The sequence below is a fragment of the Corvus cornix genome, chromosome 19 (genome assembly GCF_000738735.6).
Source record: "Corvus cornix cornix isolate S_Up_H32 chromosome 19, ASM73873v5, whole genome shotgun sequence".
Lineage (NCBI taxonomy): Eukaryota > Metazoa > Chordata > Aves > Passeriformes > Corvidae > Corvus > Corvus cornix.
This window is the reverse complement of record NC_046348.1, coordinates 10,422,865-10,446,505: the sequence shown is the minus strand read 5'-3', so window position 1 is coordinate 10,446,505 and position 23,641 is coordinate 10,422,865. Positions and strand designations below refer to the sequence as shown.

Sequence of the window (23,641 nt, the reverse complement as noted above, 5' to 3'; positions counted from 1 at the left end):
GAGCACTGAACAGAACACAAAAATGTCAGAATTGGGCTTGCTAAATTTGTCTCTGAACTCATGCTTGGCAACCATGTGAGAAATTGATAAAGATCTCACCAGCCATTGGGAGAGCAGCAGCATGTGAGGATACTTCAGGGCACTTTCTCAAAGTCATCCAGTTTAAAGTGAAAAAAGCATGCAGCGGGGTTGATCCATGCAAGGGAAAGACCCAGGATGTCACTGTTATACAGCACAGAGAGCTGGGGCAGAGCCTGGGCCCTGGAGAGGTCAGAAAGGCCCTGTGCAGGTGCCCACACAAGGAACCAACCCCTCCCCGTGCGAGGCACCCACCGTGGCCACTCCAAATACAGGGTCAGTGCCTGCTCTGCCTCAGGGTCCATCTCAGAAACAGCCTCAAAAGCAACCCTGCCCTTGTGGGCTTTGGAGAAAGGCGTACAACAGAGCTAACAAGTCCCCCAGATCCCGCAGCGACCGGGTGGGAATGCCAAACTGGTGGAAATAGCAAACACCGAAGTGGTGGAAGTGCTGGCTGGGTTCTCCAGCTGGGACTGAAATGGAGCGATGCTGAGCATGTCCTGAGCAGAACCTTCCTGGAAAGCAGGAATCAAGGCAATCTCAGGTGTGATCAGAGTGCTGTTGAGCCTGAACACTGCTCTGGGGCCAGAGGAGTCTCCAAGGAATACAGCAGGACAAGTGCCCGACTGGAGGGGACCAGAATAAGGCCAAGGAATCATTGCACAGAAATAGTGCCGAGGTTTTCCCAGTGCCAGGAGCAGGTGGGTGGGGGATCACAGGACACAGGACAGGATCTAGGCTCAGCTCTGCCCGGGATCTGCAGGCACAGAACAGGCCTCTCTGTGCTGTGCAGCCGACCACACAAACCAGTTCTGCTCCAGTGTGAGGGTCTGCAGGGCCCTTCAGCTGACAACAACCCAACCGTGTCTGCAGCTCTGCCCCACAGAGCACTGAGCTGCTCCTTTGTGAACTCAAGCTCTCAGCAGCTGACTCATCTGAATGCCCCCGGCTATCTGGATTGTTATCAACATCTGATCACAGCATCACCGAGCACCAACTGCAGCCTCAGAAATTCTCATTTCCCGCTGTGTTCAGAGAACTCGATCCTTGTGCCTGTAGGTATAAAGATACCTGACAACAGTGTGAAGTGTTCCCTTTCCAGCATAGGGAGAATTGAATCACAGCCTGGTTTTGACTGGTTTAGAACCAAATCTGCTTGGTTAAACTGAGAGAGTGGGTCTGTACCCTTTTCACATGACATATGCTCAATTTGCAGTGAAATCTGATCCAAACCTGTTCATAGAACACTTCGTTCAGCCACACAGAAAACCATCCTTCCCATCTGTGCTTCCATTAGGAACAGTAACATAATGCAGGATTCAGCTGGAGAGTCTCACAGTCTCACAAACTTCCAAACTACCTTGAGATCAGCATGAAACTCAATCACCTCTTTCCAAGGCAAACACAGGATCTTCACAGGAGCAAAATTCACAACCCAAAGGAAGAAGAAGAAAAGCAACACATTTCATTTCAAGGAATTATTTGTGTCCTAAAAAATTAGGTCACTCCGTTTGTCACCCACATGGCTATGCCCACAAAATCAACAGAACTGAAGCTACTAAAAGATGATATTGTGACCTGTATTTTCACCAGCCATGCATGGTAAAATAGGTATTAGACAAAATGTTGCAGAGAAATATCTGGCAGCAAAGTCATTTGCTTATTTGAGGTTTTTTTTACTTATCTGAGAAAAGGGGCTCACTTAAACATCAGACTCTGACCTGCAGCCTGTGGAATTCACATTCTCTACTTGAACCCAGCTGACTCATTCAGCAAGAAGCATGGCAGTGAGCAGGACACCTGTCCAGAATGTGAGGGCTGGTTTCTGGTTTTTGCTGTGCTGAAACAGTAGCCAGAGTTTTGCTCCCTTGGGTGCCCTGCTGCTCCTGCAGGACCCGGCTGTGCTGCTGAGGGACTTTGGCCTTGCTTGTAACAGAAAAGGAAATTGTTTCTCAATGCATTGCTAAACAAACCCTGCAAAACAGGACCCAGCACAAGGCAGCAGGAAAGCATGCAGGCAAGGTGTGCTGGCGGGGGAGAAGCCTTAGGAGAAGCTGGTAAATACAAGCACAGAGAGGCAGAGGGGTCGGGAGAGACGGAACACCAGATGGATGGATTTTCCTTTGAACCCTCAGTCATGCCTGAGGCTGACACAATAGCCACTGCCCAAACACTACAGTATGTTATTTCTGCTTTGTCAGATGATGCAGACAGCATCATTTCTGGGTCACTTGGAGGCCACATACCACTCCTTTTCTTATCCCCTCCTCTCTTTTTCACAATCCCAGCTACTGAGGCTATAAACACTCAGTTGAGGCCTTCCCAGTTAAGAGTGAGAAGATGAAACTGCACAATCAAGTAGTTCCCTGAGCCTCATAACATGACTCTCTTCAAAGATTTCATCCCAGCGAGGCATCCGAGCCTAATGCAGCTACAGGAACAGTCCTCTGCTTAAAGATCAGAGACTTCACACCCACTGAACACTGAAAATTAAAGCCCTCCCCCTTCCTTTGCAACGCAAGGACACACAAGTGTAACAGAATGACTGAGAGCATTCTGCAAGACTAAGAACTGTACTTGCCATTTGCTGAGCACAGCCCTGCTGCTGCCACATCAGATCTGCAGCTCTGCTCCTCTCAGCTCACAGCTCTCCAGCACCCAGGGAGCTTCTTCACCTCAGCCACGCTTCATCAGGCTTGGCTGTGTTTCCATACAGAGCACAGCAACCTCCTCTTGCCCCAAGCCTCTCCTGAAGGATATTGTTACTCCAAACTGCCCTACAGACCTGTTCACATTTCCCATCCCTCCTGGAGTTGGTGCATGGCCATTGAGCAGGCCGATGGATTTACCCTGCTGTGAAGAATACCACTCAGGCACTTAAAATGCCTTTAAAGAGAATATCCTCCATAGTTTTTACGATGGCACTAATCATTCTCACACATCTTTGAAAGAACTCTCAGGTATACTCAACTGATGGTGCAGGAAGTGGAAATAAAGACACCAACAAGCAGTCCATGTGTAAACTTAGAGCCTAAATAAAGGACAGTTTACAGCAGACAACATAAAGCCAGACACTTCCTTCAGCAAGGTCAGGAAGAGAATGACTAATTGTAGGTCCCCTGCACTTCCCCTTCCTCATTGCAAGCCTCATTCTGCCAGGTCCTGAGCACCCTGAGCTTTCACAGGCAGTGAGCTCCACGGGGAACACCTTGGATGAGGCCTGAACACTCCCCAGGACAGAACTGAGAGGTCTCCGAAGGAACCAGGCTCCTTCGATGGAGCATTTTACTGCCCAGGATGCTGTCCCTAATCCCAAAGGGTTTTTCCCATTTTTCTTCCCCTTGCCTTCCCAACCATCTCCCTTTTGTCTTACACATTTCTATTTCTGTAGCCTCAATAAAATACAAGCACAAACCTCCAGTCTCTACCATTCCCTCACGTACTGGCTGGGAAATGAGACAGATTAGCAGCTTGTTCTCAGGCATATTAGCAGACCAAGGGAAGGAAACAAAACACAACAAAATCAAATCCTCTGCTTGTTTGACTCAATTATTCCAGCACTTCAAGAGTTCCACCTTCCCCTCCTCCCCGGCACACACAGTTCCCCAGACTGCTGCTGGGCCGGGCTTTGGGGAAGAGGTTAACGCAGAAAAGTGTTAAATCTCTGTGGGAGCAGGTTGCAGCTCTTGGAGCTGAAGATGTTCTGTCTCTGCACCCTGGGAAATCTCAGCTAAGAAACTGTATTCTCTGAAATGCTCCCAATTATTGGGTTTCTGCTAGAAAGAACTGAGCTATTTTGGCAAGGACTGGGGTCACATTTCTCTTTTCACAGACACTGAGTGAGAAAGCTGCCATGGCTCACTGCTCACATTTTGTTTTTCCTAAAATCTCCTTGGGGCTCTCTCTTACTGGTTCACATTTGCCCGTAGCAACCATGTGGGGTTTCTATCATTAATTAAATACAAATACAGGATTTAGAGTGCAGGCAACCTGAACCCAGATTCCCACCCCAAAAAAGATTTTTTCTTGTGACTGACTTTCACCTAAACCATGTTGTGCTCACTTAGAAAGCAGAGGAAAGTACAGCTGCTGACCCAGTAATAGTTGTATGAGGAAAAATACAGAGGGGACTGGTAAGCAGCAATTGGCCATACACCAGACAGTTCTGCAACAGCTTGGCATCATACAGCAACCTGGAAAGATTTTAATCAACACTTGAAAAAAGAGCACAAATACAAAGATAACAAGCTCCAAGCTCAGCATCTTTCAGGCAGGTACAATATCCATTACTTTTGTGAATTTCCACAGAAACTTCACACAGCACATTTGTCTCTGTACCTAAGCAGAACAGGAGGTTCGGGTTGGTTTTCCTTTGGTTTTGTTCATTTAAGAGAACTGAATTGTGACAGTTGGCTAAAACCAAGTTTCTCATTTCAAAGGATTCTATGGAAGCAAATTAAAGTGGTCAAAACATATTCTTCTAATAAAAATCTACATTAAATGTACAATGGAAGGAAATGTGCCAGTTCAGGTTCAGAGTTCAAGCATTTTGCTTGTGTGTCCAAAAAGTATTTTATGCAGAATTTGTGAAAAATCTGAGCCTGACTTTTTTGCTCCAGCTGGGGATTAGAAAAAGGCCTTTAGAGCAGCAAAGTTCTCACATTTGCCACCACTTCCACAATTCAGAAAAAATCCCAGGGCATCAGCCTGTAAGAAACATTTCTAAAGAGTGATTTATACACTTGCTTGCTTTCATTCCACTTCTCTTTTTGCTTTTCATGCTCTACAGGCTCTTTAGGAAATACTCTGCAGAACACTTCTTCATCAGCCCTTTGCATTCCTTGTGCTGGGTTACATCCCTTTTGTCTTAAAGTATCTCCTCTGATTATGTGCTGGAGAGAAGCTGAGCAGTCTCTGGGTTCAGGGTTTCAGCTGCCCCAGCTCAGACCAGAGGAGGGACTCACTGTGCTGAGCCACAGCAACCAGAAACACACAAAACCCTAACTGCTGGGGAGAAAAGAAAAAGCCATTGTAACAGCCTGTGTGCTATTCTGTCATGGAAATACTCCCCTCCTAAAGAGCAAGGGAAACACAAAGGGATTCTATGTTGTACTTCTCTGCCTGCCAGCGGACAGCTCTGAGTGCTGGATACAAATTCATGCCACAAGAGTTGAGATTTTTCACTGCAGCCAGGCAGCTCTGCATCGTTACACAAAGATCACTCATGGGTTTGTCCGACTCCTTTTGCTTACAGTATTTCACCTTGATCTCTCCAAAAGGAAGACGGGTAAGTTTGGCATTACTGAAAACCCTGGATTCTGAGGATGCTGTAGAAAGCTGCAATGCCACACCTGTACAGCGGAAGACTCTAAATGCCATTGCTACTCTACGACACCTCCTGCCAGGTGTGATGTAAAATACTACTGGGAGTAATTCTTTCTAACACTCCTCCAGAGTAACAAGGCCAGAAACACAGCAAAGGCCTATAAATGGCTAAGGGATCCAGCAGTGCTGCAGACAGCTGCTTACCTGTCTCACAGGCAAAAAGTCAGTGCCCACACTCAGCGTTCCTAATATCTGGCTTGCTTGAAAATAGAGCACGTGAGCTATCCTTCCACAGCTCAGCTGCTCTGAGGATTTCCACAGATGCAAAACTTACACTGCTCAGCCATCATGAGATGAGCAAACAAAATAGCAGGATTCCCTAAGCATTAGCAGTCTTACTTTAGAACCAGCTTCTGAATCCAAAAATGTCTTAAACAAAAAGAAGGAAAACAACCTTTCTACCTCCATCCTTCCTTCATAGATAGTTTTATTTCTCCTTTGTGTTTTGGCAAAGGAAATTTATAAATTCAACTAGACCGTTTACAGTATAATCTTGAAAGTGCAAATAATCAGCAGCAGATTATTATTAGCTTTCCAGCCGTGATCTCATTCAAAGAACACTGAAGTTATCTGAAACCTCCAGATGCCCTGATTTCCCTGAATGCAGGACGAGGTCCTGCCCGCGCTGCCTGTTTCCCCAGCAGTACAGCTCAGCCCTGTGCTGGGCTGGGTTACAAACACAGGCATTTGGGAGCTCAACACAAGCAGTCTGGCTGCTCAGGCTGCCCCTCAGGCTCTGGAGCCCATTTCCATGGCCTGCCTGCAAAGCCCCTGCATGTCCAGTCTTGCCTCTTCAGCACAGCCACTGCCAATCATTTTCTTCAGCTGAAAAGAGAAAGGGAGAGGACTGAGCACAGTCACCCAGAAATAGGAAGCTGTAGCATTACTCACTACCTTGAGGACTTGCCTGCTCTTCCTTTTCAATTACTCAGCAGATGTTCTTAAATCAGTTACTCAGTTTCTACGTGCACCTGCCAAACCCCAATTTCGCAGGACATGCATCCACCCACTGAACTCAGCGAGGCATGTCCTGCTCCCCTCCTGCAGCGAGGAGGAACCTGGCATTTGGAGCGAGCCTCGCTGCCTCCAACTGCAGAGCCACTGCCCACTCATTCCTCAGCACAGCCTGGAGTCTCTAAGGGAGGGTTCCCAACGACGCTACTGCTGAGCTGCTGCTGAGGGCTGCCACAAGAAAAAAGGGCAAATCTGCCCCCATGAAGGAAAATGCTATTTCCAAAAAAAGCCACAGTTCTTAAAAATTCCAGCTTGCCACATACACTACAGTCCCCTGTGCCAAGGCTCCATGTTCTGTTCTCATGATGAGACTCAGAAAGGGGAGTTTGCTTCAAGCATTAATACAGAGGTGGGGGCTTCTGTCTTGTCTGGGGTTTTTTTTGGCTTCTTGCAGTGAAAACAAGAGTAGGGACATGGCTGAAAAAAACATGCATTAAAAAAAAGTCAACTGTAGGAAATTGCTTAACTGGAATGTGGCAACTTGCCACATTCCCTCTTTTAAAACAGCAAAACAGCTTTATTTTAACAAGCTGCTATGAGATTGTATTTTGGGATTGTCAGGAAGAACAAAATAAGCTAAACTCCACTCTGTTCAAAATGCTTTGAACCTATAACACAAGATTTTAAGAGGGAAAAAGAAAAGCTTTGGTATGTTCTGCCATGTAGTGGATCAAAGATTTTCAGTTTGCTCACCATTTTTGAGGATGCTCCCAGAGTACTGTGTACAGGCACTGAGGCACGAAATATAGGACTGTGAAACAGAAGACGGTGTTTGCAGAAAGGTTTCATTTATGGCCTTTTCCCTGATTTTGCTTTGAAATTACTGACATGAGCTCTGTGTTCTGCTCTGCTCTAAAGCTGCTGGTCAGTTGCTGGGTGTCTCTGGCTGTTCAGTGAGGTTTTGTGCTTGACTAGTTCTTCCTTCCTACTCCCCTGCTACTCTGCAGGGCCACAGGCAGAGCGAGTGAGGCAACAGGAAAAGCAAGAGTGTAGGAGTCACCTCTGCAGAGACAGAGCAGGACGTGACCTCTGTTCCCTAAAGAGGGCACAAATGGTCATATCCTCATATCCAAGCTGGTGTCTCTCTAAAGGAAAGGCTATAGCAAGGACCAAAGTGAAGCTGTTAATCTTGAGTTAGAAACTAAATTTAATTATATCAGTGGTGCTTTGTAGGAGGAACTTAATTATTAACTGCAAAGAAGTCAGATTATTGCCCATTCTGATGGATTCTTGCTAAACTAAGTTCAAACACTCTAGTACTTGATGGAGCTTCAACTCTGCTAAACTTTGATCTTACGAAGTGCTGGTGCTGCTTCTATCTGAAAGCATCCAGCTCCTGCAGCCTTGGAGCTCTGCTCAGGTAGGACAGAGTGTCTGGAAACCTGTGTGACCTGTTTGTCCAGCCCAGAGGTTCCCCTTCCCCACTGCCTGTGCTGACCTACTGCACTCTGAATTTAACAGCCTCTGACCCCAGTTTGCTCCATGAGCTGCCTGAGCCCCGTTTCCCAGGGCGGCACAGATTCCCGCTGGAATGGGCAATGAGACCCAGCCACCACAAGTTAGGCTCATCTCCAAGTACAGATACTGAGCTATGCAAGGTGTCTTTTCAGCCTCAAATCTTAACAGAAAGCTGTATTAGCATGCAGCAAAGTACAGCTGAGGGAGGCTTTACTGCTACTAAAGGTGCTCCCACCCTGGCTGTAGTTACACACAGATTGCTGCTGTTGGGTCTGCACAAACACCAGGCATGGTTCCCCAACACTACAAGTTCTCTGAGGGTAATGATTCACCTAGTTCAGCCCCTTTCATCTCCAGCCTCTCTAACAGACCGCAACAACTTCTGAAAGTGCCTGCCTCCAAAGCTATCCTAGATCCTGTCTATGAAGGGCTTCTGTAGGATCCTAGATAATGAGAAAAAAGGCATTGCACTTAAGATGACCAGCTCAAAAGACAAAAACAGGGAGTTTCCACTGCTGCTTTAGAGCTTAGTCCTCCATGTATATCTCTTCCCACTGAAAGGGACCTTACTTAGTCCAGTATGGATGAGTGCTGAACCAGCTTCTTGCAGTGCTTCAGCTCCCGCTTGCTCTTCCTGTTTAGCAGAAACCCTTGTGTATGAAGCTAAGTAAAACTGACCTAGAGGTTGTTTATGCTTTCAAAGGGTATATGTTCTGTGCTGGAAATGAGTACCTCGATCTAGCCTGAGTCCCTACTACAATAATAACTGGAAGTGAACTCTGGACCATAGGTTCCCAGCCATTCTGGGTTAGATCACATAGCACAAGGAATATCCCACCCTGGGGGAGGGGAAGGCTCTCAGTGACATGGAGCAGCACCTTCTGCTGCAAAGACTCTCGCAGCAGCTGCCCAAGGCTTGGGACCAGGGATGAGCCATATGGAACCAACAAACAGCAATGGCAGGCAGAGAGAGGAAAACACTTGTGGGTTCCACAGCAGCTGAGAGGGACCACTATAAAGCCAACTACTGTACAGTGTCACTTGAACTTGAACCTTGAGACTCGCAGGTAACCTGTCAGCTGTGTGTGTGCTCCAGATATCCAACCCAGATAAGCAATGCTAAGGCTCCCTTTGTCTCCCAGCCAGGCCATCTGCAACAGCAATGTGATAGTTACAGTGCAATAAAGGTGCAGTTAATTCCCTTCTTATCCCAACTTCCACAATGTCCCTCCCAAACACTAAATAAAATCAGGACCAGAAGCACTTTCTCTGAAATGTGTCTGCCCTTGCTACTTGCCAAGAGAAGTTAGAAAAGCCTCTCATGATTAGGCCGACTGCTTTCAGTTCCTCTCAGTGAGACTGTAAGGTACTCAGCTTTCACTTGCCAACATTAAAAACTCCCTCCTTGTCTTTGGTCGTTCTGGAGAATGAGGAAGGATCAAAGCATGGGTTGAGGTAGGCATGGGGAACTGCAAAGTACACAACTTCTCACCCCACTGTCCCTTCTGAAGAGCCTGTGAAGCATGCTGACACATCCAGGACTTCAACACAATTAAACTGTAAATTAGTCTTGTCCTTCACAAAAGGCTCATGACACACAATGATCTCCAACGAGATACAGTGACCTGCTAAATTCTCTATCGTCTCTTGGGGGGTTTCCAGGACCTCCCTGTACATCATTCCCTAAAGTCAAACAACTGCACTTACCCACTGAAAGAACACACGGGTTGGGCTTGGTAGGGGCGCTTTCCTACGTACAGTTCTTGATTGCCAGCTGTACTAGTAGTTCACTCTCAGCCCCAGGAAAAGGTTCAAGCACTTCAAAATTCAGAGAAAGAGCTTAAGAGTAATTGGACTTTAAAGTATTCCTGTAATCATTTCGGTGGCACAGAGATAGGTGTGAGCAAATTAAATCTTTATACCAACAGTAAGTATTATTTAGGCCATGGTTAGCAGCACTTGCATGTTATGGATGAGACCATCGTATAATACATTTCTTGCCACATACATGGCTCAAAAGGGAGAAGAACATTTAAGTGTTGGTTCTGGATGCTACGAGGGAGCTGAACAGTTACTGCTGTAAACTTCCAGGTATACTTGGACAGATGGCAGCCTCATGCTGGGGCTCTCTCACACAGAATGGGAGCTGAACTGGCAAAAGAGCAATGTGGCTGAAACACGCATTCAACAAGATTAAAAAAGAAAGGTTATCTTATAACTGTAGAATTTCTACCAACTTAAGGGTCAGGTGAAATAAGGCAGAAAAAGAATCCTTCTGTATTCTAAAAATATCCACTTTCTCAGCTGGTTATTCTTTGCTATATGAGTGTTGTTTTTTACTCCCCTGCTCATTCAAAACACACTAACATCAGACCAAGTCTGAAGACAGTACAACAGTACTTGTGTTTAAATAGCTGGAGCTTCAAGCGAGGGTCAAGGCCATGCTGTTCAAGGTATTCAACCTTGAAAGGCACTTATAAAAGAACTGAGCCAGCAGAGACGAGAGCTAAATGCAGCTCTTACCCTAGTTTTAAACTGCTTCAACTCCCTTGTTTTCAGTACAGTCACATTCAATTGCTACTCCTGTAAAGGAAAGTGGGCTCACATAACCCGACATTCATCTGATGTCAACTGGACAACCCCAAGGAATATAAGTGGGGTCCTCAGTCAAAGCCAGCTCTACTCTTTGCTACAGATGTCACTTACATGATACCTTTAGCAGATCAAGTGATATGGCTGTAAATAATTCACCAGCAACCCCATAACACTTGATTAAAACCTACTGAAAGAAGATCTAATTGAATTGTCTTTTAAAGAACAGACATGATATGACGACTGTGTGAAGGGCAGATGGCAAGCAGAAGCTCATTGGAACATGGGAAAATAATTTCGAGGAAGGTACCTTCATCTGCACTGAGTTGTGGTGATCTCCACCTGGCTGCTCTGGAGGTTACTCCCTCATCCTGCCTTTGGGCACTGCAGGCACAGCAAGAGCATTGGCTGTCTTCACAGGCAGCATTTGGGCACCTCATGTCTTAAGTGAAGAGGTTAGAAGGTGGTTGCTGTGTGTTTTAGTGCTGAGCAGCAGCCAGCAGGTAGGGGAGTCCTGGGACTTCCAGGCTGGGAATACTGAAAAGTAATTAAATGTGATTCTGGTGCAGCTACCTGAGACCAAAGCTGTGCCATGGTACCCACCCCGACCTCCCAGAAGCTCTGCTCTGTTTGCAGTCATACTGGGACTGGGCAGGGGGAAGTTGTTCGACTATTTCAGCACCTCAGAAATTAGCACTGCCAAACTCGACCCTCTCCTTGGCAGGTCCCACAACTGCTGCCATGCAGGTTAACTCGCAAAGTGCCCTTCCCAGAATGCCTGTCCTTTCAGGGCAGGAAGGTCACGTGCTGTAGGAAGTCTTATCCTCAGACAGCTTGGCAAGGGCCTGCACAGCAGCACAGGAACCACACCACGCTCTCCCTGCAAACAGGTGGCACCAGGACATCTTAGAGGAAAACCTCTCAAAATTATTTTTCCCAAAGAAATGAGTGTTTCTTACTGATAAATTTCAAAATCCCTCATGCATCAGGGTAGCTCTCCAACCTTCCCATGTTCTCTCTCCCAGAGTTTGAGGTTAGATAACTCTCAAAGCCACAGCTACTTGCATGAAGAGGCTGAAGGCTCAGCACTTAGAAGAACACTAAAGAATTCTAGCAATGCAGAGACTTGCAGAGCTCACTGATGCTGTTCCCACACCACTGAGGCTCTGTCAGGGAAGCTGACAGACCATGCTGCTAACCCACCCTGTAAAATACAGCCTGAATGTGGAGACTTTATTCTTTGCAGTATAAAGGGGCCATGCCTGCGATGGCAGAGACCTCACACCAGGCTCCTCGTGTCAGGAATACAGGAAGACCAAAAGGGCTGAGCCAGCCTATTTATGTAGAGGGTCCACAAGGAGTGAAAGGGAGAGGCAGGGATCAGACCATGTGTTTCCTCATGTGTTTCCCCTTCCCCCCTGCACCTTGGTTTTACAGCTGCAGGAAAGATCAAGCCAGAACTGAGAAAATTGCTGAGTCAGGCCATGTCTGTGGGGCCTTGGAGAGGCTGTCACAGCGCTGGGGCCAGAGGACAAAGCCTGCAGCAGAGCTGAGCAGCTGGAGAGACACCGCAAAGTGGGGACAGGCAGGACACAGCCACTGCAGGCACAGGCAGGAGGCACTGGGCAGCAGGGACATCGTGGAGCCCTGCCTAGCAAAGATGAAGAACCAGAAGCATTTTGCATTAAGAGAACTGGACAAAGGATGCAGGTTAAGCCTAGTAGGATTTAGCTACTCCTGGCTATGTTAGCATAAGGAAGAAGGCTAGAAACGAGCATGGGTGTCTCTGTAAGCTCCCCTGCAAGCTCAGAGCTCTTCTGGTGTACAGCAGTAGTCTCTAACAGTGACAAACATGTTCTGTTTTTGCAAAACAGTTCAAAAGGACACTGAAAAATCTGTTAATAAAATGCTAGAGGCAGGATCTGCCCCTTCACTAGAAGAGCAGCTGGACTGACTGCAGAGAGGAGCTGCAAGGAACCCCCAGACACTCCCATGGACTCCAGCTCAGAGCTGCACCACCACTGCATCTGCTGCCAGAATACTCCCTGCTCACTGCACTGGCAGCAGGGCTGCCACTGCCTTCAGTTTGAAATCTTATGTTGCCAGGTGTCCATTTGCTGCAAAGCTCTTCGCCTCAAACCCCAAACTAGTTATTCTTGGCAACTGAAGCAATTTGAATAGCACAGTAGAAAAACATAAGGAAAGAACACATCAGTGGAACTGGAACCTGCCTTGGCAGCACAATGGTGTTGCAGATTTAGTTTCCACAAGAATTAAAAACTGAACATTAATGTCATCCTAGCAGAAGTGTTCAGTTAGCTCTTGCTAAGTCAGCTACCCTTCCAGTTACAGACTGGCAGGTGAGAACTGATAAGGCCCACTTAGTGAGAGGTAAACAGGTAATTACTGCTACAGAGGTGTATTCGGCATCACTACAGAAAACATCTCCCAAAGTAGGACTGCATTTCCTACAAATGCAGTCTCAGTACAAACCCAGCCAGTGTTTCAGTGCAATAGTTAAAGACCCAGATCACAGTAGCTTTCCTTTCTCCTTCCAAACATGAGTTTCCACAGATTCCACTCCAGTCCATAGCCGTGACTGCAAATGGCTCAGGAATTTAGGCTGCATGGAGAGGCATCCCACAGAAACTCTGTCTTGTTATACCCAGACAAAATGTACCAATACAGCAGTGCTTAAATCAGACCTTTAGCAGTCAGCCGGTGGTTCTACAAATACTACACTTGACCCACAAAGCAAGACCAAACCAGTTTCAACACACACAATATCCTGTCTGAATACGAGTGGGGCTGACAAGCCCTTTGAGATCTGCTCTGGGGTTTCTCCCAGCTTAGCTGTGTGAACAAATGCTAAGAGTCTTTGGTGTTTGTGCCCAAATTGGCTCTTTCAGAGCTATTCTGGACACCCTTGTGTTTCACAGGAAAAAGGAAAGAAAAACCTGCAACCTTCCTTCTTCCAAAGGGAGAAGGCTGAAGGCCTGTGCAAAACTGCCCAAGCAGATCAGTCTGCTCAGAACAACACCTGTGGGTTTTAGTCAATTGTTTCCTTAAAACAAGGGAGGATAGACAAGGGCATAGCTTCCAGAATTCACTAAAATGAGGGGAAAAAACACTTAATCTGATCTGCACTCAGAGAGTTTCATTCTACTAGCTGATGCTGCCATGAGCCACTCAGACCTGTCTCTATAGAAATTATGGGAAATTAAAGTTAGAAGACTTCGTAAGAAATGTTTTACTTTGTGGAAAGTTTCAGTTTTGCTCATAAAGACAAAAGGCCTGAGATGTTTTGCTTGGCAGATAAAGAACAGTTCTTAAGGAGACATACAAAAAAGTCAGGAAGCTTTAAAAAACAAAATCTCCCTATTTCAGCTTATTTCAGAGGAGCTATGTAACTGTATTTTAAAGCAGGATTTAGTCCTCTAGCTTACTCTAGAAATAAAAGGAAAAAACTGCTCTGGAAGAAGAAAAATGTTGCTAGAAAATTGGTAGGAACCAGGTCTGGAGAGGTTCTCCAAGAGCACTGCAGGCAGCATGAGGGGCATGGACACGTCTCCCCGTGACCGCACTTACTGACAAGCCCATTATCTCTCCTAGCAATGTCTCTTAGCGGTGATGACCAAAAATCAATCTGTAGTTCTCAAGCTGTAAGACCTAGTAATTATTTCTTCTCTTCAGTTTATTCAACATCACTAATAACTAAAAATAAAACCTCACACTGGAACCTGCAGGCCTCAACAATAACCCATACACAGCAACAATGAGGAGCTGAAGACTTCCTTTCCAAATTTAGATTGCTTCAAACAGAAGTGAAAGTTCTTTGATAAATCAACAAACCCACGTTTTAGAAGCACATAAGGAGAGCAGAACTGGGCAGGAGGGTGCTAAACTTACTGCAAAAGGCTTCTGAAGATTTCCAAGGCGCCAGCCCTGAGGCTCCTGGCTGCATGCTGAACACTGGGGTCAATGACCTGTTCTGGCAGCATCAGATCAGACCAGATCAGAGCCTGGATCTGCTGCATCCCAGCAGCATTCCTCAGTGCCACGTTAATTACTGCTCTAAAGAGCAGCTCACAGCCTCTGCTATTAGAGCTCTTCCATGGGGGATAACTACTAATCATCCTATCAGGGGCACTCCGTAGCCCCAACCAAAGCATGATTCCTTACTCTGCTGCTTAAGTGTCCTGTGATCCTTACCTGCTTCCCCAAGACGCACTCAGAACCAACTGGATGTTGTCACTAGGCAGAAAAGGAATGAGAGACCTGGCCTCTGCTCACTTTGGAATACATACAGAAATGACAACTATATTTTAACTTTAAAGACAGATTTTGAACAATCTTGAGCTCAGGTGTGTAAGTCCAATGAGATTTGGATCTTCTATCTACCTCCAACCGCAACAGCTCAGACTTCAGCCCCCTGTGCTGCACTTAGAGCCGGATGAACACCAGATACCTGTGATCAGCCTGAGCTGTGATTCCCTCAAGCCCCAAGAGCAGGGCCTAAGCTAAGGTTTGAGTTTCCACCTCAGGAATGCTCCAGGGCTCATTTTAAACAGGTTGTGCAAAAAGCAGGTTTACAATGAGGACACAGAACAGGTGATTGTCACCTAGCACAGGTACAAGTGAACACCACAGCTGCAGCAGTGATTACCTCATGTCCTTGGAGCTGTGCAGTGGGAGCAGGGCTGGCTGGGACATGCCTCTGGGATCCGTAGGTGGCACAGGAGCTCTGTGCAGCTCTGGCTTAAGGCAAAAGGCCTCTCTGACTACCTGTAAACTTTGGTGCTTCCCAGTTGTCCCACCTTACAAGCAAGGCAGAGTTTAACTAGTTTAACTGGGGACTGATCCTGTTCTAGATTCTGGGGGCTACGACAACGAGGACTGGCTGCAGGAAAAGCTAAGCCAGAATGCCAAACTGTTTCCTAATCATGTGCTACTCTGACTAGGTGCAGACTCCCACCAAGAAGCAGGAATGCCCATGACACTTCCATGCACCACTGCACACAAGTCGTATGTTGGAAGAATTCCCCGTTTCTTTTGGAGCAGGTGTGTTTCCAGATTCAGAGAGCCTCTGTCCCCCAGATTCACCTGCTGTGGCAACTCCGTGCTGCTGGTAGTGTCGACTGTGTGGGATTGCTCCACAGGAGTGAGAAATGAGCAAGGAGAGAAGTCTGAGAGCTGGCTGAGTCAGGATCATCCATACATGACTGTGTGCCTTTCACCACAGCAGTAATCCAGCCAATATATTCTCCAAGCCCCCAAGCAGTGGGAGATAGCCAGGCTTGCTTTCAGTACCATTTTCCTTTTATTTAAAAAAGAAAAAAATCCCTCTAAGCTGAAAATAAGGGTAAGAAATATTAACCTTAAAAGAAAGGTGAGGGTTTATCCCTCAAGCATCTGATAGACTACACTGTCTCAGTTGGAAATATCACTGTAAGCGAAACTATTCCCTAAATAATTTGGTATGTCACATGACTTCTTTGTTAAGTGTTCCTATTTATGACCAAACCAGGTGATAAATTTGTGTACCCCATGCTGACTCATAGCTGTACATCTGTCTCTACCGTGCAGCTGGAACACCGATCGGGGCTTTCCTTGGGTAAAATGCAGTTCACAGCATTTGAACTGGAGTAGCAGCCCAAGTTCTGCACAGGTGGGATCTGGGCAAGCTTGGTCACAACCAGGAGTTCAGCTGGACACAGCTGGGGCTCAGCTTGGCTACTTCCCTGATTAGATCAGTTCTATGCACGCAGCAAAGGTCAGAAGTCATATGCAGAGACTGAGGCTTGTGTGGCACTGCAGGCTGTGGGTTCCTGTCGCTGTGTGCAGGCACAGACAGACAGAGCTCCCAGCCAGGCCCTGCTGAGCTCCTGCACTGCAGCTCCAGGGCTGGGAGGGTCTCCAAGCTGGCTGCAGGAGATGAGCAGGAATAATGCTGTGTCACCAGAATCCAGCGACCACACAGGTAGCCTCAGAAAGGCAAAGACAGCACAGAGCCTTACTCTGACATTTCATTTCTTGCTTCCCAATCAGTGCACCATGGAACCCAACCCAAGGCAAGAAGCACACAGAGCTTGACAGAAAAGTGAAGAGTCCCTTGTCCTATCTTCATATTGATGATAACCTGCTCACCAGAGCTTGTCCTGGGAACTCCAGGTAAGTGAAAACACTGCTGCTGAGTTTTTGTGTCAACATTTAGATGTGCTAAATTCCATTATGATGTGGAAATTCTGATCATAACTGTCACAAAGGAAAGATGAAGTCTGCAGACTAGATAATTATATATGGTCTTCCCTCCTTCCAAGTCAAACAGAATCTCTGTTGAAGACTACTTTGTACATGAAGTGCACAAACTTAAGAAAAGAGTCCTACAAAAACATAAGACACTTCAAGTAAAACAAATGTGTTGCATATATGCAAAAAGTAAGATGAAGTAAGAGACTTTCTTCTTTTCTTACATAAGACCTGCTGGGAAAGGAAGTCTTTTCAGCTGAACAAAGCTCATAAACATGTGGCTACAGGTTGCAGTTTGGCCTGAAAAATTCACTACTCCCACTACTTCCAATTCACAAACACAGTTGTCCTTCCCTTATGCATACCACATGCCCAACTTCCAGTCTGCAAGTGTGGACTATTACAATCCCTCTTCCTCTCCTCTCATGCCTCCCCCCATTTTCAAAGTGTTTGTTTCTGCTCAGAGATTGCTTGGTAAGATAAGCCTTTTCTAGACAAATTGCCAAATGAATTGAGATAATGCCTAAGCAAGTTCAGACAGATTTAATCCACAGGTACCATTCAGCCACTGTGAACAACTGATTTGTGGAGAGTAGACAGACTTACTTGTGGCACAGCTGGAGTCAGGCTTTCTGATCTGGTACTCTGTTTGCTGAAGGTGCTGAACAGAGGACATTCCTGAGGCAGAAGCCAAACTGATCTTTGCACACAGGGCCAGGAGTGTCTCTATCACAGATCTAGTCTGGCCAGAGAGCCAGGAAGACAGCTTTCCCAAAGTGCAGGCAGAATGTGCGCTACTGCCTCACCCCGACACTCCCACCATAACCAGTTTGGAGGAAGCTGCCGTGCCAGAGCCACTGTAGTCAGCTCTTCTGAGGAAAGAACCCAGTTAGAAAGAAAATACACCTGCAGTCTAAATCCACTCTAGGTCTCGCAGTTCAGCCTTCCTGCCTCACCTTTGCTGCAGTCAAAAGTGGGGGGGCTGGGGGAAGGTGTCCCACTTAGTCTGGGGATTCCCACAGCTCACCAAACCAGCTGTTTCCAGCTGAGAAACCACAGGAACCTTTCCTGCTGCCAGCACCTGCGACTGTATTCTCCTTCTCACCTCCAACAGACTGGCTTGAGCTGCGGTTGGAAATTGGATGTGCTTCACTACAGATGTCTAGTCCCACCAGCAGTTTCCCAGCCAGGGAAATGAATCCAGAAAGATACTGCTTTCACAAAGAAATACAGCTAAAAATAATATGTTTCTAACTTTGCAAAACCAATTTGAGTCATACAAGGGATTAGTGTAAGGACAGAGGTAGACTGACAGAGCTATTTCTTTCCAAAGATGCTTGGAACAACACTGGATGTTCACTACCTGGCAAGACATTTTTTACTCTCTTACATATGAGTTAAAATTACCATTATTTTCCATTTCAGTTTTGTAGTCAACTTGAGAAGTGAGTAAACCTGCTAAGACAGAACTGAAAGCACAGACCAGCACTGGGTAAAAAGAAAAACACTCAAGCACTTATCGGGCAGTACATATAAAACTTAAAAAACCCAAAGCAGACCTTGTGGCGTCAAAGAACCCCATCTGCTAATAACCAAACTAACAGAACCTACTTTCCACGACAGGGAAACTCCCTGCCCTTCTAAGAAACGGCCTTCCAACATGTGAAACAGGGTCAGCTCACATAACACATTACACTCAACACATCCTTTGCAAACAATTCCCACAGCCCTTTCTTTCCCCTCCTTCCTGTATCTCAGTTCTCCCTGCACTCTTCTGAGCCACCGTGAGTGCTTATCTGTACCTGCCAAGGTCCAGTCTGAAATCCTTATCTACCATGTGCTTTATTTTGAGAACACCTTACAAGCAAGAGGAACGAGGAAGGACTTGAAGCATTGCAGTAAATGGGAGGGAGCTTAAGTATGAGCCCAAGTGCCCTTGGTTAGGTTGGTGTTCTTGACCTGGCGACATACACATGATGAATCATGTGCCATACGTTACAGCCACCTGAGGCACAGAGGGAAGCCCTGGCAAAAGGACCACCAGTGTGTCTACGTGAAAAATAACACAAGCATTTAGATGAGTTTGCACTGCTGTGTTAGGCTGTGGATTCCATTCACCTTACAACTACTTTCAAAACTTCAGGGCTGTGCTCACCTTGGGATCAGAAACAGCCACGAGCATGCACTGCTGTCTGTTCTGTACCTTCACTACACAGTTTACCAGTTATACTAATGGTACTAAGTTTTCGTAATTCTTTTTCCTCTGAAGTCTTTGCACAGAAAAAAAGCCCTGTGAGGGTTCAGCCCCAGCCTAGATGAGCTCGCAGTTCAGGACAGACATACAGTACAGATGTGGCTCACAGCACTGCACCACCAGTAGCCACTAATCACGACCCACCAGAGCCATTTGGTGACTCGCTGAGGCCACCAGGGAAGCACAGCAGGCCCTGGAGATCTCCGAGCTCCCAGCTGCCAGCTCCACTCCAGACTCATCAGGAGCTGCCTACGCAGTCCACCCAGCAGTACTCGGCTCCCTGCAGGACCAGAGCTCGTGTCTGTGCTGACACAACCCCACAGGCAGAGGCACACAGCCACAGTGGCACTGCTGGCACAGGAATCAGGGCACAGGAACTCCACCTGGTACCTGAGACAGCTCTGGGCCCACCTCCCTAGGGTGCACCATGAGCAATGACAGCTTGGGGAAGCAAACACAGACCTTAAGCTCCTGCAGTCTGGCTCTGTGACTGCTGCCTGGCACAGTCAAGCAGAAGACTCAGGCTATGCCTGACATGTATTTTGGTACATGCAATTGAACAGTGCAAAGAACATGGAGTCTGTACCCATGCCCACAGCTCCACATGTGAGCAGACATCCAGCACTTGGTTGAACTCCCAGAGAAATCACATATTGGACTGTACATCAAAGAGATTTTCTTCTGATCATAAATTTTATGATCATCAATGTGGCACCCATTTGTTTGAAGAGGATTGCGTGCACACACTCAAGAACTATCACTAGAAACAGCTTTTGTTGCTTTAAGAAGAGCCTCGAGATGATAGAAGGCCTTTATACCTTGTGAATAAAGGTTTTCTTTTAGAAAAGGTCCGCTAGAAAAATAGTGATGATCATTTTCCAAAATGATGCTCAGTGACATTGTTTGGGCATCAAAAAGGCCGTCGGCAGGGCTGCCAAAAGGCTATACAAATATTGTTTCACAGAGAATAGCCTTTTGAATGCTATTTGGAAGTGACAGGAGGAAGAACAGCACTATAAATTTGGGGGGGAAGAACCAACCATAACAAAACACCCCACAAAACAAACCACTCAACCAAACAAAACCACAAAAAATGTCAGAGAAAGAATAAAGGAAGAATGATAGATTGCCGTGAGGTTGTGCCAAAAGCTACCTACAACCTATTGTTTCACAGTTTTCTTCCCAACCTTAATTTCTCATGTGATGGATTTTTCAGCATGTAGGTTTATTAGAGTTACAGTGTTGTGATGATCTTTCTTCCTAAAAAAGCCCAGTGCTCTATCCAGCTCCACAGTCTCCACCACCAGGTAGAGAAGAGGAGCCTTAGCATTTACATCAAACTTGAATCAAAGAAGGGGACAGGAAGGGATTGTTTGCTTAGAGCAAAATTACCTGCACAGAAGGTAAAAGGAAATGTTATTTAAGTAGCTAAAGGTCAAATGAAGTAAGGAAAAATACTTCTACCTTCCCTTTCTAAATACTTATGCAGACTTTTGTACAGATTCAGCGCTTCTTTGAGAGCATCACAACAGCGCATGTTTTGTGCTTGAAGAATTGCGTATATTTCTTAACAGCAAAACATCTCTCCAGCCCGGCCCATGATGCTGTTTGAGCCACAGCAACACAGAGAAAAGGAGGATCAGATTAGATCAGTGAAACTGAGCCAGGGATAGAGAGACAGGCCTGGAGGAGAGGGCAGGAGCCATCAGGAGCAAGCACCAAGGACCTGAGGCAAACGGGAGTCTTCCCAGCTCGTCAGGACAGCGGTGTGGGGACGCACCTCCTGCCAGGGAGCCTCGAGTCACCTCTGCTCCGCGCCTCACATCGCATCCCGCTCCACAGGGACGCGGGAGCCCGGCACAGGCCGCAGGGCGCGGCGGGGCCACGGAGCACGGCCTCACGGAGCTCCCGCGCACCCGCCCGGCAGCCCGGGGCACCCGCGGGGCTGCCCCGCACCTGTCCGCGCTCCGCCGGCACCGCGCTCCGCGGCTTCCATGGCGGGGAGCCTCGCGCCGCGCCGGGAGCACCGAGCCCGCTGACAGCTCGGCGGCGGGGCCGGGGCGCCGCTACCCCCGCCAACACCGCTCGGCCCGCGGGAGGAGCGGGCGCGGCGCGGCCCCGGTGCCGAGGGGACAGGGCGGCGGGCAGCGGCAGGCCCCGGGCGCGGCCCCGCTGCGGCGCCCGCGGCTGCCAGCCCGTGCCGTACCTCCAGCGTGCGGATCTCCTGCTGCGTGAGGTCGTTGGACGCGGCGCACTTGGTGCGGAGCCCGCGCAGGTTGGAGAGCGAGATGTCGATGAGGTCCTGCAGCAGCCCGCACTGCTGCAGCGTGCTCCGCACTGCCGGCAAGCCCCGCGGCCCCGCCGCCTCGCCGCCGCTCCGCTCCTTCCTCTCCAGCATGCCGGCGGCTCGCAGGGCAGCCGCTCTATCCATCCCTCGGCATCAGGGAGGCCGGGAGGCGAGGCGGCGGCGGGGGAGCGGTGGAGGGAGGGAGGGAGGGAGGGAGGGAGGCGGGCGGGCGGGCGGGAGGCGACCCGGCCCGGCCCGGCCCGCCCCGCCCCGCCGCACTCGCCGGGCAATCACCGCGCGGTACATGCGCGGCCGCCGGGCTCCGCAAGCGCGCCCGCTCCGCCCCCGCTGCCGCCCTCAGCGCCCGCTGCGGGCCCGGGGCGCTCCCCTCAGCGTGTCTCTCACCCCTCAGCGCCCGCCGCGGGCCCGGGGTGCTCCCCTCAGCGTGTCTCTCACCCCTCAGCGCCCGCCGCGGGCCCGGGGTGCTCCCCTCAGCGTGTCCCTCACCCCTCATTTCCCGCCTCACCCCTCAGCGCTCGCCGCGGGCCCGGGGCGCTTCCCTCAGCGTGTCCCTTACCCCTCATTTTCCGCCTCACCCCTCAGCGCCCGCCTCGGCTCCTCAGTTCCCGTCTCGCTGCCTCCCTCTCCCCTCTCCGCGCCCGCCTCAGCCCCTCGCCGCCCTGGCAGCCTCCCCTCAGGTATGTCAGGGCTTGCAGCTCGCCCCGAGGAGCCCGCTGCCGGCTCTGCTCCGCGCCCCTGGAGAAAGCAGGACCTGCCCAGCCCAGGGCAGGTGTGAGCGGGCATTACGATAAACGTATTTTCGTGAATATAAGCTTTGAGTGCAATAGGTGTGTGGGTTCATCCATATCATGAGTAGGAGGGCATTTTATGATAGCCTTGTGGAATCCCTGTGGTTTCAGCTTTCACAATGGAGATGTGAGAAAAATAGTCCAGGTAGCTGCATTACATTTGGTTTCATAGCCAGCCTTTCTGATGGGCTCACACAGAGCTGAGCTGTCAGTGCAGGAACCACTCATCTCCCAGTTATTAGAATTGGGACTGTTCATCTGACATGAGGGATCCAGAGAGGCAGTTAGGTTGTACCTTGCTGACAGAAGAAGGCAGCCTCCTTAATTTGCACTAAATTGATACCAGGTTTTAAAAGCTTAAATGACATCTGAGCCACATGTGGCAATACAGAAGGGAGATTCCTGAAAAAAACCAAAAAACCCCCCAATTTAGGACATGAGGCAGTGGAGCAGGGCAAAGCAGCTGACACTGAGCTGTTTTTCTCATGGTTAGATAAATACTGGTATCCACATTAGTTTGGATTTGCATCAAGTAGTGTGGCATATGCTGTTCAGTAATTTTCTTAAGAATGTGGGTCAGGTTAAGTATTTGATTTCATTGTCATTATTCACATGCTGTAAATTTCATACGCAGTAAGGGCTTTGCTGGATTAGGGTTTAATTAGTTTGCCATCTGATGAGTCCTGTGGTTTTGGGAAAGTAACTTTGCTTATTACCTCCATATTTCTGACCTTGTGAAAAAGCTTTTATCTACGTCGTCTGCTCTCAGGAGCACTGGAAGTTTAACACTGGAAATTTTAGTTTCTAGAACTCTTGACGGGTTGAAATCCTCAAATACATGTGACTGTGGAACTCAGGAATGTTGTTAACAAGATACCATTCTTGTAGACATTCTCTGCATGCCCACCTGAGAATATCCATTTGCTTATAGACAAGAGGCCGAGTGCGTTGCATAAGAAAGCAACCTAGGAAAATTGTGGGCCGTGCATCACAAGATACTTGGCATTCCCTGCAGTGTTTGTGTGCTGGGAGTGCCGGCCTCATTACCCGGCTGCCATCCGTGGGCAGCATTCCAGCCCCAGCACACAGGGCTGCCCTTGGGCCTGCAGGAAAAATGTGCTGACTGAACACTGCCTGTGCGTCCATCCCTGCTCAGCATCGCTGCTGCCTCGCAGGTTGCAGGGCTGGCGCCTTCCCAGGAGCTCAGGCTGCTGTTCCACCACAGACCTTGTGTGCAGTCCTGGTGGTTCCAGTTGTCTGGAACCACAGCTCCCTGTCTATAAGGAGAGGGGGTAAAAGCACTGCTTATTGGATGGTTTGAAAAGAGAAATACCAAGGCTGGACCATGCTAGAAGGACCATGAGAGCACGCTGAATGTACTGTTTTCCCAGAGATTTCCAGAAGTGACCTATTTCATGTTGTACCTTACACATTTATTGATGCACTTGTTAGGATTTTTCTTCTAATGTACAGTTTATGTGGGGTGGACATAAGAACTGCATTCTCTAGAGGAAA

At 48.1% G+C, this 23,641-nt stretch overlaps 1 protein-coding gene and 1 long non-coding RNA gene across 4 annotated transcripts in view; one reads left to right on the top strand and one right to left on the bottom strand.

Moving 5' to 3' along the window:
• The window catches only part of KSR1 (kinase suppressor of ras 1), a 50,300-nt gene extending 28,780 nt beyond the window's left edge, over positions 1-21,520 (bottom strand). For all 3 annotated transcript variants that reach the window (XM_039563134.1, XM_039563132.1, XM_039563133.1), the window contains exon 1: positions 21,237-21,520. In XM_039563134.1, the coding sequence (XP_039419068.1) occupies positions 21,237-21,461 (225 nt within the window). In that variant the 5' untranslated portion in view covers positions 21,462-21,520. The remainder of the gene's footprint in view (positions 1-21,236) is intronic.
• A 179-nt stretch (positions 21,521-21,699) lies between these two features.
• Positions 21,700-23,641, top strand: part of LOC120411031 — a 44,516-nt gene continuing 42,574 nt past the window's right edge. Inside the window, exon 1 of the long non-coding RNA XR_005603423.1 lies at positions 21,700-22,015. This is a non-coding gene — a long non-coding RNA (uncharacterized LOC120411031). The remainder of the gene's footprint in view (positions 22,016-23,641) is intronic.